The sequence below is a fragment of the Uloborus diversus genome, chromosome 3, assembly GCF_026930045.1.
Source record: "Uloborus diversus isolate 005 chromosome 3, Udiv.v.3.1, whole genome shotgun sequence".
Classification (NCBI taxonomy): domain Eukaryota; kingdom Metazoa; phylum Arthropoda; class Arachnida; order Araneae; family Uloboridae; genus Uloborus; species Uloborus diversus.
The window spans coordinates 205136771-205156694 of NC_072733.1; the positions used below are offsets into that span (position 1 = coordinate 205136771).

Below are 19924 nucleotides of genomic sequence, written 5' to 3' on the forward strand. Positions count from 1 at the left end.
TTTTTATGCTCCTCCCAGATGAGGCACTCCGATTTCAGCTCCATAATTTGCATATTGCACACTTATTGAGCAATTCTTACTCAACAATATAATCAAATTTTACACGGTTTGGCTTATTTTTGAGAGAGTTGTCGCTATTTTTGTGATTTTTCCTTAATTTATGATAACCAGTGCATTAGTATAGATGAAGGTGTTATATTATGTAAAATATATAGTAGATGTTTTTGGTATTTTGAAAGCATTTTCCGAATAGCAAATTAATATATGGTATTTTTGTATTGTTTGTGTTTGGGACGTTTTTTCGAGACATTTCTCATTTTCATACATCGAAATTTGAATAACTTCACGTTTTTTTTTTTTTTTTTTTTTTGACTGTAATAGCATTAAAAATGTAAGATAGTAAACTTGTAGTTTTTGCTAATTTAGGAGCATTTCTGTTCATAATTTACTTTCAGATATTGTTATGTTTGTGATTGGTTTTGGGGACGTTTTCCGCTTTAAACATCGCAATTTGAATCGCTTTGCTCTTTTTTTAGTAGAGTATGAGAAAAGGTTTTGTTCGATGAAATGCATGTGGAAAAAAAGCTTTTATTTCTTTTTTTGGTGAACTGTCATAGTAATTTGTAAATTTAAGCATTTTAAATATCTTCTAGTATTTTTTCTTTGTGTACAAAAACTTTCTAGTTTCTGGTATTTTTGAAGCGTATATTCGCGATGTTTTTTGCTGTGATTTTATGTTGTTTTAATGTATATTGTGTTCTGATTATGTTTTTTTATCTGAATTTTTCCTGTTGGCGCTAAAAGAGCATCGCTGAGAACGATATATGTCATCATTCATCGTTTTCTTGGCGACACTTTTTGGGCGCCAACAGGAAAAAGCTGCCAAGGGGGGTATATGGCATCCGTTCCCTTTTCCCCCCTGCCGTGAAGCGTTTTTGAGATACGGAAGCTAACCCCGCAGTTTTAAACCAGGTGGAGCTGTGTGCGGGCTTATTCAGTAGCCCATATCCAATTTCCTGTACATAGACACCACGTTTGTAAAGATAGCAGCAGCTGTTCCGAAATAAAGAGCGTAACAATGGACTTTAGTGGGCATACTGTATATGGGGAAATTGTGGAGTTAAGCTGTTAATTAGCCTAACTACAGCAACCTAGTACAAATTGAACTACGTTCTACCTTACATATGATGTGATAGTAGAGTTGAGCTGTCACTCAATCTAAATATAGGCTTATAAACTTCTGTCATTATAAAAATCTATATTAAAGATACATTTTGTTTTTTTTTTTTTGCTTCCTTTTACAAAAAAGGAAGTACTATATTCGCGAAAAAAAAATTCACTCAAAAATCAGCTTTAATTTCCATTTTGCTCACCCCTGAATGAATGTTGTTTTTTTTTTTTTTTCAACCCGACCACACGTGGATAGGTGCCTAAGAACGTATAGACCCCCGAATTATCCAGTTCGACAATCCCCGAGTTAAATACAATGAGTTTTCTCGTGACGTCCGTATGTACGTACACTCCTGTTTGTGAAAATTGCAACACCACGAAGGACTTACGCGAGTGAGCTGAAAATTGCAGGAAATGTAAAGTAGGATATGATGTGCAAAGGATTAGAATTGCAGACTGGTAGCGTATGCGTATGCTGAGGAGCGCCCTCTGAACGGCGGATCGAACCGAATATAAATAGACGGCTGTAGCGAGGCGTGTATGATTATCGGTGTTCTTCATCAATTCACTTGTCATCATGAGCGATCTCATCGACAAGGTGGACGACATAGTGAAAAGTGATTGGCGTGTCGCATTGCGAACGTTGGCGCAAGGTGGATATCAGCTATGGAACCGTGTGGACAATTGTTCACCACAGATTCGACCATCCGCCCTACAGCCCGGACATGTCTCCCTGCGATTTCCATGTGCTTGGTCCACTGAAGAAAGAACTGAAAGGGAACTTCAACTCGGACGACGTGCTTAAGGACACTGTGTAGGACTGGGTCTCGTCACAGCCAGAGGAATTCTGGGAACAAGGAATCCTACGGCTTGTTCATCAGTGGGATCGTTATGCTCGGGCCTATGGTGTATATTTTGAATAAAGTCGACATTTGTACCCACCGTGTCGTTTCGTATCTTTTCATTTGATCACCCCTTGTATCTTTTGAAAGCGTTAATGTTTAAAAACAGCTAAAACTATCACCCAACCATTGATGTTTTAGGTTACTTGTGAAGCAGTTATCATGGAAGTAAAAGACAATTTGGGATATTTCTGAATCTTTGAAAAAGGAAATAAAATGAACAAAATTTTTTTGTAATTAATGTTTATTGCAATAAATAAATATGTTCAATCAGAAGAAATAAGTGCATTAAGCAAGTCTTATGTACCGAAATGGAATCACTAAAGTGGAATAGAATTATGAAGAAACAAAACATTTGGAAATATTGATTTATGAAAAGAATATCAAACAATAGCAATTAACTTAACAATAATTTTACAATCGGCGATGTTTGCAATAATGAGTTGGAGGGGTAGGTAAAAATATATATAGATAAAAATACACAATGTAAAAATATTTTTCCATGAAAAATATTAAAGCGAAATGTCAAACTCATTAAAAAACCCACAATCATGCACTTTTAAGATTAAAAAAGTACAGTAAACTCTCGATTATCCACGGCCTTTCACACTTAAAAAAAAATTTTTTTTTTCATCAATGATTTATCAAATGTAGATAAATGCACACATTTCAATTTAACAGATGCAAAATATTTATTTTTAGACATTCCTATCCGATTTCTTTTTTTCTCCTCCCTTCCAATAACATCAAACCTTCTACGGTTACCGAAATCTGACTAGTTGAAAACTGATTTTTAAATCTGCACTACTTTCTACTTTAGATCCACACAAGTAAAAGATTTTTAGATCTGCGCTACTTTCTACTTTAGATCTACACTACTGAGTGATTTTTAGATCTGCACTACTTTCTGAGCTTTAGATCTACACTTCTTACGTAAAAGAATGACTTGAGCAGTCTTGAAAAAATTCTTCACCCCTTCCCTACAGGTTTTTTGGTGCAACCTAATTTCATGTGTTGCAGGTAATCTGGTTGCACGCTTTGCTTGCGTATGTGTGTAATCAGCTTGCAATAATGAGCGATCCTTTTTTAGCTTTTACATGCATTTTTATACATGCTCATAAAAAGCTATAGTTTAAATTCATGCGAATGTGTTAATGTTTTTAAGCTATTGCATACACCAGCATCGTTTTTACCCAGGTTGTGGATTAGCCGCGGTCACCGTGCTGCCCTATTCTGCAGATAATCGGGAGTTTACTATAAAACTCTTACATTTTTAAAATAAGAAAACCTGATTGAAATTTTAATGTAAATCAGAAGTTTTCATTCCCTGCTTGTTTGATTTTACTTTGTAAGTACTATTATTCATGCATATTTAAATTTTCTAAAATACTATATATATATATATATATATATATATATATATATATATATATATATATATATATATGAAGAAATTATATCTGTGGTGCAGTTTTAAAACAAACTTTCGCATAAACTTAAATTTCTAAATGTACTACTAAACCCAAAAAATGCAGTAGTAATTTAACTACCAAGCTAAATGCAATTTAAATACTCTTTACTCTTTGTTGTCTGAAACATAATTTTAGACAACTATACAAGAAGTGTCTTTGTAATTTGTCACCGATTTCATAGTAATATATATAGTAAAGCATTGTTTAATACATCTCTCAGAAATATAATTTTCCCATTAGTATGTCTTTTCAGTAGCCCCCCCCCCCCCCCATTGATTTGTAATCTTTAACTGGTATTTATACGAAGCAAACTTTGATAATACATAGTTTTCCTACGCAAAAATTCTTGAAACTTTTTCCTCAGTCAGTTTATTTCCCTTGTTAAAGCTTTTCCCACTGTGAGTAACTTTTCCCAGGAAGCAAGTAATAGACACATAGTGTAAGAGTGCAGAACACAACGAAAAGGTCAGTCTAAGGCAGTGGTTCCCAACTGTTTCGCCCTTGCGAACCCGTTCCAAACTCTGAAGGAAGTTGGCGAACCCCTTGGGTACTAGGTAATATGTAACAAGCAAAAAAAAACCTGTGCACACACACACACTTAGGCAATAAAATTTGGGAGATTTTTTTTTAGTTTGATTCTGCTCCATACTTCATAAGCTAAGGATATAATGCTTACATTAAATGCTTGCTGAAGAATTTTCCTATAATTACGCTATAAGTGCGGAGTAAAACGCGTCTGTTTTTCAATTTTTGTATTTACTCTTAATTTTTACACAAAAGATGATTTTTAACAAAACAAATATTTTAAGCTCACTTACTACAAGTGTAATTTTCTACACAAATCTCATAAATTCCTTTTTTAATTATAGCGAAAATTAAGTTGCATGGTTTAATTCCGTTTTTTTTACTGTGAAACCTCACACTATCAAACCTTCACCCACGAAAATTTTCTAACGTAATTAATTTTCCATATTTCCTGTGGTTGCTAGATATTCTTTTTCTTTTTTGACAATAAAGCTCGAAAATAATTGTAGTCTATGTAGTGTGAAAATTATGGCAACAAACAGCACGATCTCACATCTGTGCATTTTTTCACTCAACACGCGGGAAGAGCGATAACTCTTTGTCGGACTCAAATGGTAAAGAAACTAAACTTCCAAATATTTGGGATGCTCGCATATGCTCCACGTCATGTTTTCATCAAGTTCAATCAACTTTTCCGATCAAAAGCTTCTGAGGAAATGAATGCTTTCAAATTCTTTCATCTGAGGATATTGTACTCACAAGTAGAGCTTTTTCAGCATGACTTCAGGGAAAAGTAGAGCTTTTTTCAGCATGGCTTCCCCCCAGACGTTCTCAACGAAAGCGCAAAAACTGGCGATTTGAAATGACAGGCTAAATTTTTTAAATGTAAAATCTGTCAGCAAGTATGCAAATATTTTCATGCTAAGAGTATCAAATGTGTAAGACCAAAATGAATAAAACAGGAGCAAAATTTGCTTGAAACTGCTTGAACATGAGACTTCATCAGAAAAAGACATGTTAAAACTCTGCCTTTACAATATTTTTTTCTCGAACCCCTTGAAAACCTCTCAGGAACCCCCAGGGGCTCGCAAACCACCGGTTGGGAACCACTTGTCTAGCGGCATTTCATGACAATTAGTAGAACTCTTTGTCTAATAAGCATTTTATTCCAAGCTCTGACTTTGAGCACTTACATTTTTCTATGCTTGTGTTTCATCTGATTCTTAATCTACAAGGTCTCAAAATCATAAAGTAATCACTATAAGATAAAATATAAAATTTAAGAAATGGACAAAAATATAGGATTATTAATAGTTAAAAATGGATATTCTCAGGTTAATTGTTGTCTATGAAAGTATTTTTTAAAAAAAATTGAAAAACTAGTAGCTTGCAAAAGTTCTCCTTTAACTTATTTCATTTACCAATGGATTCTTTGAAAATATAATAGAATAATATGCAAGTACTATCCTTAAAAATTTTATGAAAATGTTACTTATTCATGAATTTGTTACACTAGTAATAACAAAAACTGGTCATGTGTTCTCATTTGAGCATTATTTAACATCAGTCCCTTGAAAGACATACTAATGGTGCTTTACTGTATACATACATACACATATACACACACATAAACTTACATCCCCTTAAACTAGTATTGTTACTCTTTCAATTTTCACAATTCCATTCATAAATTCAATTCATTTAAAACAGATGAAAAATGGACGGTTTTTAAGCTCTCAAAACTGAGGCATCACAATATAAATATGCATATAAATAACTATTATCTAAGCGAAATGTAAATGATTTGCAATTTTCCATTAAGTAGGAAAAACATATTAGAATTAATTGATTTCTCGGTAAAAAATCATAAATTTTCATCAAAATGATATCACAATGCTCTTTAACTCCTCCATTAGAAAATGATCGACCATGAAATGAAAATGACACATTCAATCTTTTTCATAAAAATGACGCTGATAACTTTTTTTCATTCAATACTGTCAAATTATTAATTTTATATCAATAATTTAACTGAATTTAAGAAATGCATCTGTTTAAATCTTCTATAAAGCATACAGTTAGTATAAAGAAAATTAAAATGGAAAACATTGAAATAAATCTTGAAAGTTTAAGAATGTATTAAGTAGAAAAAATGTACGGAAAAAATAACTAAAAACTGAAATATATTTTTTCAAATTGAATTTATATTGATCAGTTAATGATCAAGGGAAACACGTTAAATACTCTACATAAAAAAAATACTGTGATTTTTATTACTTAATGGGACATATTTATTTCAAAAATCACGCATTTTGTATAGTACTTGTCAGACATTTTTATCACTGATTTTGAGCCTCTGAATGCCACAGTCAGTTACTTGTCTTATTCTGTCATCCATAGAAAAAAATTAAGACATTTCTACATCTGTCAAAACGTCTGTCCTACAAAAACAAGATTATTATGTATACTGATTTTAATTTATAAAAGAAAATTTCAAAATCTTGTTGCTTAAGTTTAAATATCGATTTTATTTTTGTGTTCAAAGTTGGTAGTAAATGTATCTGACATAACTTTTTTTGTTAAACTTACGTAAGATATTTTGTACTCCTATAAGGATGATCAATATCAATTCAATGTAGCAACACAAGTTTCAAAAACTTAAAAATAAAATGAAACTGAATCTAGACAAATTTAATGAAGAAAAGTAAGTAAAGCTGAATGAATAAATGCAGAAGAAAAAAGAGTTAAAGGGGGAAAGATGATTTCATACAAAAAAATGCAAAATGAATCTACTTATTCATCACACTTAAAATACATATTTAGACATTATTATTTTGAATATATATTTCTTAATAATGTCATACATTTTGGAATGACACATTGGCATTAATTTCAAAATATAAACTAGTACTTCCTTCAACTTCAGTACCTTCAACCAAAAGTGGCATCAATAACAATTGTAAAAGTGTATTTTTTTATATTCGCGGTATAACATCAACTATATAAAATTATTCACATAAATATTTTTACTTTTTAGAATATATACAGCAAAAACTTCTGAAATATCTTTAATAGCTATGTTTTATGTACATAAATTTATTTATTCATTATATAGCACACAAAAGGAAATTAGTTTTGTTCATTTTTGTGTAGCTAATATTTCTTTTCAGCTAATTGCCCCATTTTTCACATGATGAAGAAGGTGAGAAACATTATTCTGGTTATAAGAAAAGTCAGAGTAATCGGTATTTGAGTTTCCAATGCTTCTACACCAAGAAAGAGAGGGCAAATTAAGGGACATGGCACTAAACATACTAATTTGATATTTATCAACAAAAATTAATTTACCAAAATGTACTAACAACTTCGTATCAATATAACAGGTTTTTCATGCAATTCACAACAGCAACTTGCAATACTTAATATAAATGATACTTTTCAAAACAGACTTATTATTGAACTGAAGAGTAGATCTTTTGGAATGTTCTACAATGTATACACATTCACAAATATATGCAGAAAAAAAAGTAATTTCATGCAATTAAATTACAACACTTTTAAAATGATCTTACAAATAAAATATAAAAGTCATGTAAAATACTCAACAATTTGTACATTATATTTAAAACACAAATTTTAGGAATGTATCAACATTTTACAGAAACAGAGAAACTCAACATTTTACAGAAAGAGAGAAACTCAACATTTTACAGAAATAGTAAAATAAATGCTGCCAAAATATCATTCTTGGAAATTAGCTGCACTTAATTATACAAAGTACTTATGCTTCTATAATTTGCTAAACAGCTAGTTTTAGTAAAATATGTATATACTATGATCAATTACAAACATCAACATTTCTATAAAATTAACAATTGAATAAGAAAATGCGATCATGAAATTTTCAACAATTATTTCACTCATGGAATGAAAAGTAAAATATATTTTTTAAAAATACGTTAGTATAGAACATCTAAAAATATATGTTGAGTCAGCAATATCTTCTATACAGAAAGTTCGTCTTCCATCCTTTCATGAGGTACTAGAGGCACAAAAGTTCAAATGAATATAGGCACATTTGCATCATGTTTATAGGTGCATCATGCTGAGCCAGCAGCTAGCACTTGGTGATAAAACTTAACTGTGAACTTATTGCTTTACTCTGATGGTTCTTTGCTTATTCATGTTACTGAGCATTAAACTAATATAAGAAGTTAATAAATCATCCATTTTGTAACCCTGAAAATAAATAAAATTCATTCAAAATAGAGTTTTGGGTTAGCTTACATGATAATAGCTTAAGCATTAGTAATAAGATATTTCAAAAACAAATTAAATAACAGTTTTGATATATATTTTTAATGCATTTAAAAAGAGTAAAAATTAATTTAATATGGTTTCGTAAAAATGTATTTATTCTTTTAAAGCTATAAAAAACAAACATAAAAAAAAGAATCACAAACTGTAACAAATGAATTTTGACAAACTCCCTCAACAGAAGTAAAAGTTAACACTGTGAGTGATCCCTGAAATTTTAAAACTTGAGGTGATTTTGAAATCTAAATGATTTAGCACATAGTAATTGCTTTGAAATTTCCCCACTTTTAACAAGTGTTCATAGAAGAATTCTGCTATGAATAGAACTTTCCTTAAAGTATAAAATAGGTTTTTTGATATTCTATGGACTAAGGTGGTTTAGCAAATCTAAATTTCTATCAAGAAAGACAAAGCTCTTTATTATGCATGTCTGAATTTATGCTTTTGAGACTTTGACACTAGATAAAAAACAAATTGAAACTTTAGAGAAAAATTATGTGAAGTATTCTTGATGGTGTAAATGAAAACAATATTTTAAGAAGGAAAGACAACAAATTTTCATGAATGTGACATCATAAAAATTATAGAAATAAGTGCAACAGATGACCTGTTTTATCTGAAAATGTGATAGCAATGTCATTTACATAAAAAGTACTACAATTCAAGCCCACAGAAACTGGAACACATGAAATATCTCAACTCAAGTAGGTCAATTCAGTGGAATCTGAGTTTTCATTGATTCTGTAGAAGAACTGGAGATGGAAGATCAATAGCAAGTCAAATCTTTAAAGGAAGGCATTGTCCCAGTTCAATTATGATGATGTTCTGTGCAATACTGAAAATGTCCCAAAACTATTTTGCACTGTACACTTGTTACAAACTTGGTGGTTACACTTCTAGTACTGCAAAATTAAATTAGAACTACCGATTTCGCATTGGTATTTGATAAATAGGAGTCAAAAACATTCCTACAATTGCAAGAGTAGGTCATTATACAGCCTCAATTGAATGTAGAATGCTATTATTTGTGCAGTTAAACCAGTGAATGAAAGAATGAGAAAAACTTTGAGTAAGATTCTATAATACAGAGGCTGTTCAAACATTTTTTAAACGACGTATATTGAATTCACGAAACTCGATTACATAAAATTCTTGAGTTATAAATGTTCTATTTGATAGTCCTTATTCTGAACTATCTTTCAACATCGTAATTTCAAGGATAAAAATGCATTTTGAAGTGTCAGAAGAGGTAATCTATCCCATCCCCCCCTAAACAGCTTTCCAGAGTCCTGTAAGGCAGTGAGATGACGTTTGGACAATGCAGAAATTTAAAAGTCTGTGAGCGCAAAAATCCATTGGGAGATTTAGTAGGGATATCAGTGACGGGTATGACCTTGATACCATTTTTTCCCCCGATTTCTTTTAGAAAAGTTACAGTATATTTTGAAGTGTGACTGCTAGCTTTGTCTTGATGGAGTTCCATAGACTGATGGCACTATGTAAAAAGCGATGATATCTCATTCAGAAAAATTATATGATATAAATTTATCATATAATTAAATAAGGTGATAAAATATGTTCCTGATAGTATTTGGAGTTAATCTTGACATTTTCCCCCACTCTCTTTATTTTTAACTTGCCATTATAAAAAAATCAGCAACAAACATGAATCTTTTAGAAAAACTTTCTTTTGATTCTTTGAACCATGCACTTAATTTTATATTCTTCCCTTTTCTCGTAATAAATGACTTTTTTTGCTGTAATTATTTAAATACACCCATGAATCATCTATTGTGACAATTTTTTTTTTCATTTTTCTTTGGATAAGGGTTTCTCATATAGAATTCTGCAGTGTGTCGTGTGTTCAGCGATATGCTTTGGAGAAAGACTATGCACATTGCTTTTTTTTGCTTTCTTAAAATTTAAATCAACTTTTATCATTTTGTTTACAGTGGACACCAAACATTTAAATGATTTTGCAACTGTAATTTGACTAGGGGGATTTTCTTTTAACATTAAACAGCGTACCTTTGCAACTGTGAATGGTGGCCGTTTTTCCTTTGGACGCTTGTTTGTAATTTTGGACCACTTGAGGCTCCAATTTGACATTTTTTTTTACTTTATTGTTGATGATATTACCTTTTAATGCTTTAGATATCACAAAACCATGACTCTCACATTGTTTTTGAATTACAGAATATGATTATTTCTCTTTGGAAAGAGCATAAATACAGCCTTCGAACTACTGCTTCGTTAAAAACGCTTTTTTGAATAAAAACAAACCACTCAAACCACAGACGATAATTTTGACTTTTGAAAAACATAGAACAATTGCAATTATTTCTTTTGCAGCAACCAATTTTTTATTACTGCTAATCAAAATCGTCTAAAAAAGGTGTGAACAGCCTCTGTATTATACCGCAGAGTTTAGATTTCTTGAAGATTTTTGAAAGACAACAAAAATTCCTGAAAGTTCTTGAATCTGGTCCAGTACTCAGTAGAATCCTTATCCACTGCAGTCTTAGAGATAGAGACCATTTCAAACAATAATGATGAAAAGAAATGCTTTTGAAAAGCTGTTAGCTAACTGCTGATTAATTCAAGCAAGTGCAATTAAAAAGTTGCAGCAAAAAGAATTTCTTCCAAAGGTTCTTATTGCAAACTTTATGCATAATCGACCCAGATAGAGATAGTTAACAATTTTTACCTTTATACCCATCATGACTGCTGAGATGGCCATTTCTTGAAACAATGGAACCCCGATGGAAACATGTAAAATCGGGGGGGGGGGGGGGGTGGATGTCTACGCATAGTGTTTAAAAATTAACACTTAGCCAATGTACAAGTGGAAAAAATGTCTAATCTTTAGTTTTTGTATATAGTTTCATTAGTAGCACATTCTATACTGATATTTTTTTGCAAATTTGCTTCTTGGTTAGGTTGCAAATATGCTTCTTGGTTAGCAATAAAAATTATTTTGGAGGTTTGATGCCTTGAATCATTCAATCAGCTGGGAAACAGCTTACATTTTTTCTTCTTCATTTTCATCACTATCATCAGAAGCACATATTAAATTTGATATTGAAGGAATTTGTGGAAGAAGAGCGCCAATATCTCTGGTTCCCAATTGTCATGAAGTTACATCGGACCACTGATACTCATGATCAGAAGGTCAGACCTCTCTCATTGACAAAAGACAGAACAAAAACACAACCAAAGTGGCTTCAAACAGCTATAAAATAAATTTATCTTGGGGGGGGGGGGGAATCTTTAAAAAGGAGAAAAATTGTGAGTCTTTTAGATGAAAAATAATTTTGATCTGTTGTACAAAAACATATTAATCGGAATTTCTGGAAAAGGATATCGTAAATACCGGAATATAATTAACATTGTTAGTATAGTAATTTTCAGGGACCAGCAGAAAATGATGTCAGAAGTGGGATAATGTATGAAATGGACAACGTAAAATCAGAGTTCCATTGCAATTGGTGTCCTTCTGAATCCTTGTCACAAGGGTCACTCCCGAACCAGGGGTGTGCACAGAAATTTTGGGGCCATCATGAATGGCTTTTTTGGCCCCCCTTCATATTGTTTACCCCTATATTTCATGCCTAGTTATTAAAATATTGGACCCCATTCAGGCTCGGGCCAACAGGTGTTTCTTCTCCTCCCTGTGCACGCTCCTGTTTGGATAACAAACACCCCTGCGATTCAACGACAAAGTGCTTCATCAATAGTTTGGAGAGCTTGTCATAAAACATGGATCACTGAAGTTTTCCCTTAAAAAAAGTTTTAAATACTATCAAAAATACTTTAAACTTATAACAAAATTTAAACAGACAGGTGGTGGCAGCGATTCCAAAATCAATTTCAATATACAAGTATCTCGTTTTTAAGCAGCCTTAAATTATCTTTTGTCAAGCCTTGAAAGAAAGTGAATCAAGTGACCTTAAAGTTTTTTAAAGGTCATTTTCTAAAAATATATATAAAAAGAACTATTAGAATATAGGACATACCGGACAACTTCCAGCTCTGCTTGTGTATCCTGCGCCATTATGGATACCATTTGGTACACAATGTTAAAAACATTTTCATTGATATTTTGAATTATTAAGAAAAGATTAAGAGAACTTTTATGATTCTGTTTTAGCATTTTTTTTTCAAAATGGTTTAAATGAGAAAAAAAGTGTAGCAACCCAGTAAATGAACACGTTTAACCAAGGAACAAAAACAAACTTTCAGAGAAAGCTTAAGAAACTTCATTTTTTAAAACAAATTATGACTATCACTTCACTTTTTGATCAACCCTACTTGCCCTTTCTAAATACAACTCTTTAAGCCTAAAGTAATGTTTCCTTACCAGGATATTTTTGAACTTATCAGAGAGTAGACCAAAAATATGCTATTGTTTTGACTTTCAGTGATTTTCTTTTTTGCAAGACAAACACTTCTTTTTAACTGCATATTGTTTAAAAGCTTATTCAAAATTTTAAACAAGTTAAGGGTCTTTCACAGATATGCCATGTCAAAAAGCATGCATGTTTTGGGTAACATGAAACGCATATCACTATAGAGGGGTATCAGCATTTTAAATGTGACACAAGGTCAAAAAATGCTAGGAACATCATAAATAATTTTAAAATACAATCGAGTCCCAACTTACGTGAGGGATGCGTTCCAAGACTCCTCACGCAAGTTGAAATTTTGCGTTGTGGAAAAACATATGGATACAAATTTTTTAAAGCATACCAAATACTTTTAGACATTTATAAACACCTTTCTAACGTCCCTAAAGCATTCTTTAACCTTACACTACAGTTTCTTGCATAAAGAACTGAACGTTTACTGTATTCGAAAAATAAAACTGTTATTCAACATGAAATACTTTAAGATGCACAAAATGTATGACCAATGTGAATGAAAGACATAAAATAACAAGGTACGCACAGCATGTAGTAAAATTAAAATGATGCACTATAATAGTATTGTACAGTAGATACAGTAACAATATTTAAGAGTTAGAAAATGAAGACTGATGATTTATGCTCCATGATCAGATTGTTATTCTTATCTAATGCATTTTAAAATACGGTTGGTTGCTTCTTTTCTTTTATAACGTTTCAATTTGTGGTAACATCTCCTCTTCCTGATTTCTTTATTAATCCACAATACAAGAGCAGCTTCCATTTTCACAATATTTATTTTTCTATACTGCTTTGCAAGCTTCAATAATGAAACTAAGTTCTGAACGTTTACGGATATCTTTTTGTTTTGGCTTTTAATTGTACGTATGAAATTGTATGTACCATTCTTATTGTCGCACTACCGTCAATGTTTTTGTAGTTGTTCAAGCATATCGAGAATCTTAGCCTTTCATTTTTTTTTTAATCAGAAACTTTCTTTTTCTTCCTATCTTCACAAACTTTAGATGAAAGTGTCACTAAGGTACTTTTTTATTTAATCAATTTTTATATTTAGAATGAAAAAAATAAATAAATGAAAGATGCTGAGTGGTAATTTGATGAACTAGACTTGCGGGAACTTTGGCTGTCAGTGACGCTTTAAGGGATGTAATAACATTCACCAAATCAATATTTAGTAGCCAATAACAAAGCTAATACTTCCTTCAAAAAAAAAGTCATGTTGTGGGCGAAAAATTCGCGTTAGTTCAAGAATTCATTACTTGTGAAAAATTCGTGTTAGAACCATTTCGCGTAAGTCGAATCGCGTTGTAGCGGGAGTCAACTGTAATAGATTTTAGAATATTTTGGAGAATTTGAGATACTCCATATCTGGTTGTTAATTTGAAATCTATCTTTTAATTTAAGTCTCAGTCAAAGTTTGATTGCTTAAATTTCATGGCCTATGTACATTATCTGTCTTTAGACATCATTTCAAAACAATTTAAAGTCAACTTTTCTTCAGAAATATATACTTACCAATGGCGTTTCACACAGCAATTTATTCCCTCTTACTAAATTTCCAATAGTCATATGGAAATATGTATTTCCACTGCTCCAGTTCGAAATACGCGTAAATGGATGGGTGACTAGGATGTCCTAAGAAAAAAAAATGTCATGTAATTAGCAAGCAAACTTTTGGTTTAGAATAAGGAAAGAGATATTTGTAATAATGGGAAAAATACATGAAAGCATAAAAATGGACTTTGGGTTCTGAAAAATAAATGCTTAACTAAACTCCAGACAAAATATGACATCCTCTTTTATTGAATAAAGACGTGAGAAGTTCAACTTATAACGTATACAGCCAATGCCAAGAAATTCAAAGCACCCCAAAGAATGGATGCAATCATCTGCAGTTTTCATATACAAATATTTTCAGCAGGGCCGATCCTAGGGTGTCGGCCGCCCGTGTGCAAAGACCTAATGTGCCGCCCCTCAAGAGTAATTTGCATATTTTGACTAATCTTTGACGTGCATATAAATATTTCTTCAAATTTCTATATCAAGTTCTAATTTAAAAAAGAAAAAAGAAAAAAACAAGAATGATGAACTTAAAAGGAAGAAAAGTTTCATAGTAAGAAACGTCTTAGGTACAATTTATATCTTTGAAGAAAGTAATAGATACCAAAATTTACTAGTCGTAAAAACGCATTTTATGGTCTGTCTTCGGTGACATCTGAGAAAGGACAAAGGAGGGGGAATCAGGGGAGGGGGATTGCTCCCAGAAAATTATCGAAATTGGCGTACAAAAAATAGTTTTAGTAATCTTTGGTTGTGTTTTGTTGCAAGAGAAAAGAGTCGGGTATATTCAAGGTGCGTGGGGAAATTTTCGAAATTGACATCAAATATTGCTATTTTAGGAATTTTTTCGGGACTTCAGGGGAAAAGTAATGTTGGTTCTCTTCTAAAATTCTTTCAAAATTGAAATAAATTTGAAGCTATTTTTTGTGACCGTAGCTTAGGAAAGATCAGCGCTCTTCCCGACAATTTTCCGAAACTGAAGTTTTAAACGCAAATTTAGGCTGTCTTTGGTGACGGTAGGGGATTTGGTGGCTTTCCTCCTGTAATTTCTCGGCACTATTGTTTTAAAAACCCATTTTTGGCTATATTTGAAAACGAGAGGGGAAACGTGAAAAAAATTCCGAACCGAAATATTTTTCGGAACTAAAATCCATTTTAGGCTATTTTTGGGAAGGGAGGGTTTTGGGGCTCTCAAGCGGATATTTCTAAAAGTGCAATTTTATGCTATCTTTGGTGACGTTAACAAAACTGGGAAGCTTCGGCGAATCTTACGGATATTTTTCGATATTAATATCTGAAAAACACAATTATAGACCTTTTGTCCACCTCAATTCGACGATTGATGGGTATATGCCCTACCGTGAAAAGTTACACAAACCAGGCAGTTCTCCTCTAAAGTTTTTTAGAAATTGAAGTCCCAAAATCGTATTTTAGGCATTGTTTGATAACGATGGATCAAAGAGCGGGCGGGGGTTCAGTGTGCCCTCACGAACTGTTTTTTGAAACTGAAGTCAATTTCAAACTGAGGTGATGGGATTAGGGGGCCTCTCTAAAGACGCTAATGGAGACTATCTTTGGTAGTAATGTTTGGGAATGGATTTCGAATCGCAAAAATTTCGAAAAAGAAATACGAAAAATGTCATTAAGCTATTTTTGATGACATTAAGAAGGGCTGCCCTCTGAAAACACATTTTGGATTTTAAAGCCAACATTTTCAGGCTATGTTTGATTAAATTAAGTTGGAAGGGGTGAATCAGAGAGTTAATTGGGTCCTTAAGATCGGTGGTTCAAACAGCAAAACTTTCCGAAATTAAAGTCCTAAAAACGCCATTTTAAGCCTTCTTTAGTCTCATCAAGGATGTCATGGTATCTTTTTAGATCTTCGTTTTGGAGCCAAGTTTAAATTTACTACCCGGGGCAAGAGCACTGATCTGAAACCGGGCAGTTCATTCGTGATTTTAATTCGAAAAAAATGCTGTAAAGGGGGAAAATTACAAAATTTTAGTTCATTAATAAATGTTTGACTCTCAGGGGAGTCGCAATTTTCCAGTCTCTCCACGCAGCCGCGATTGTTGAAAACAAAATTTGTTATTTGAAATGCTTGCTAGAGTATCTAATCAGTATAGCTTTTTTAAAATGTAATATATAAAAAATGTCTTAATTGTTTAGGTCTATAAAAGCTTGGGGGGTAAACATTAGTGGCCGCCCTGGGCCCTGAGTGCTCCTTTTAGAAGGCACCCTTTCTTCTTCAGGAGGAGGCCATTTCCCTCATCGGCCCCCTCCCATGTATCCATGCCTGATTACCGGTTCCGTCATAAATTTTGCAACCAAATGAATCATGTGTGTAAGGAGTAGATATTAATGGACAATGAACCAACACAATGTTCCCTAACAATCTATTTTTCTTAAACTATGCTATGCTGTCAGGAAATCGGCACTTTGATAATTGAACATTTAAAATTCAGCACATTTATTTGACTTATTATGAGTTATCTTTTGAGAAATTCTTGAGGAATTTTGATTGATTAAAAGAACTATATGATAAGGCCTGCGGCCGCCCCTTGCTTTGGCCGCCCTTGTGCGGTGCACACTCTGCACACCTGCTAGGATCGGCCCTGATTTTCAGCATAAAAAAACTCTTGTATAAAAGTTTTCATATGCATCTGCTACAATGGAGGGATATTGTCGGTAATGGCATATTTGCACACTTTTCTTTTTTTCCCTTCTTTTTGTAGGATATATGTTATTCATAACATGACGAGTTTGAGGTTGCTTAAAGCACATAACAAATGAATCAATTTATTAATTCATATCATTATACAATGTCTTATTACAAAAATTTAGTAAGAAAACAGGAAGACCAGATAAACTCACATCAAAAGATAATAAAGCTCCCTCTTCAGGTGAATCTGAATTTTTTGCAAAATAATAATTAACTTAAAATATCTAAGAAAAATTATGTCTATGAAAATGCTTTGAAGAAATCTAACAACAATTCAGTTTGATCAAAAAAAAAAAAAATTCTCGGCAACTATGTCTTTCTTGAATGTAACACAAAACATCTCCATACTCAGTGATCAAAGTTGAAGCACATGGATAGTTGACTAGGATTTGAGTATGAAGAAAGAGAAAATGTCTCCATTGTTTACAATCACCTCACATAGTATTTCAGAATAAGTCAAACACATGGTTCACATAATACCCTATTATGAGAGAACCACATAACACTTCCTAAATACATAAATTATAATATCATGAAAAAATATTGTTTCACAGTCACTGAGATTCCAAAGAACTAGAATATTGTCATAAAGGGTCTATCAGAATGAAAAGGTTAAGAAATGTGGCCTATTGTATGACAATAAACCGTTTTATGAATAGAAAATATAGAAATTAAAGCAAGCCGTTGCATTACGTTTCCTGAAATAACTTTTAAAATCATAAAACTGTGAAAGATCACACTGAGCTATAAAGTTGCTAAAATCATTAACACTCCAGTTTTCATGCATCAAATTATAACTTGTTGAAACATGTGTAGTCAACAGTGATTAACTTTTTTGCAGGTTGAAAATTTTGCTAACTTTATATGAACAAAACCGAAAATAAATTACAGTAAAATCCCTCAATGAGGGACACAAAGGGGACTCAAAATTTTGTTCCTGAAATAGAGGAGTCCCTTTTTTTAAAGTAATTTGAGTTGATATATGCAGCATATTAAATCAGTTAATCAGTATAATTTTATAATTATCATAAACCGTTAAGATTTAAGATTAAATACTAAAAATGTTTTATAAATATTAAATAAAATTCAGAGTTATTGAGATAATCAAATTTATTCTTTTAATATTTAAAATGCAATCAAAAATTTGCTAATGGCACAATATTGTAATGCAGAAATTATTTTAAACTAACTCATTAAACGGATTTGCCTGATGTCAGGTAATTTAATATCAAAACAATGAAAATTACAATTAGCATTTGCATTTTAGGTTCTCTATACAAAGCTTGTCATGGGCTGAGCCCTATCAATCAGTGCTGAGCCTACTTGAACAAATTGTTGAGAGGAAAAAGCATGCATGTTAATTTCAGCAAGAATTTTACAAAACTTATATCATTGCAAACTTTTACCAGTTAATTTTTAGACAAAAAATGAAACTTGAATTTGAGTAAATCCACTATTTCTCAGTCATTCATACATTATGTTTTGCAGTGTTTTCTCTGTGACTGTCCGTTAAACTGAGTGCCCCTTAATCAGAGGCAACCACATGGAGGTCAATGTTCAAATGGACTAGGATCAAAAGATATGTCCCTTAAACAGAGGTGTCCTCTATTCAAAGGAGGGAAGTTGCTTTGTTAAAGGAAGTACTATTATATACAGCCGAACTTTCTTATAATGAACATGAAGGAACCGTGAATCTGCTCGTTGTAACCGAGTGCTTGTAAAAAAACAGGTTTATGAAAAAAACATAAAAATTTATACATGCTTGCTGTGTTATTTTTATATTTCTGTACAGCACCAAAGCAGTTAGTTATTTGATTTGATCTGTCTTATGGTCACAATATTGTTATTGTTTTCAAGGAACATGGGGTTCGAAAAACGTTTGCATCCATGGCTTCAAAATAGTTCGAAGTGTCTCTGAACTTTCGAAACCAATTATGTCCAGGACTATTTAACTTCAAATTCTTCACATTTGTTGTTATGGTGGTTGCTTTCTTTTTTCTCTCTCTCTCTCTCATGATTTTCTGCTAAAATATGCTAGGAAGTATATCTCCAAAATGATAACATTCTCTTCACATATATATAATTTTTAAATACTCCTCTACTTAACGCATTAAAAAAAAAAAAAAAAGAACTGTGTTATCACTTTTTCTCATGATTTGTCTTATCTCTAATTTTCAGTTGAATTCAAAATGTAAATTGAATTTTTCCGAAAAAGAGTAATCTTTTCTGAGGAGGATATCAACAAGCATTTCATGAACTACAAAAATATTGTTCGCTTTAAGGGGGTTTGCTCATTAGAAGCAGGTTTTGTTCCATTAGGCTTAACATTGTACCAACAAAATCTTTCTAATTTCCTCGTTAAATTCAAGTTCTCATTAAAACAAGACTCGCTATAAGCAAGTTCCGATGTATGTATAAAGTTGAAATATTTATTGATGTTTAAATTTTTGTGATTACACCTGGCTCGCAAAAATCGGGATAATTTAAGTCTCACATAAATAAGTGCTTTTACACTACACACAATACAATACAATAACCACCAATTATTTAAATCAAGTTTGTCTAAAACAGTTTTGATTCAATAAAGCAAAATTGTGTATAGATGTTTTAAGCATTTAATCAACATACAACTTAAGAGAACCTGATTTAGTTTTTAGTCAAACAAAATGATAATGTATCATTAAAAGCATAATATTCACTCAAAATATTTGTCTTTGATTATTTAAAGAGTTTAATCCTATAACAATATGAGAAAGCAATCACAAAGCTCAAATTTTAATTTATCTGCTTGGAAAAATCTTAGGTATCTACTGATGATTGCTAAAAATAAGT

The 19924-nt window shown here is 32.0% G+C and overlaps 1 protein-coding gene across 1 annotated transcript in view; it reads right to left on the reverse strand.

The window, feature by feature from the left end:
• Nucleotides 1–6600: 6600 nt before the first annotated feature.
• Nucleotides 6601–19924, reverse strand: part of LOC129219396 (myosin-VIIa-like) — a 157636-nt gene continuing 144312 nt past the window's right edge. The window contains exons 46-47 of the mRNA XM_054853784.1: nucleotides 14326–14445; nucleotides 6601–8308 (exon numbers count right to left, since the gene is read on the reverse strand). Of these exons, the coding sequence (XP_054709759.1) occupies nucleotides 8219–8308; nucleotides 14326–14445 (210 nt within the window). The 3' untranslated portion in view covers nucleotides 6601–8218. The remainder of the gene's footprint in view (nucleotides 8309–14325; nucleotides 14446–19924) is intronic.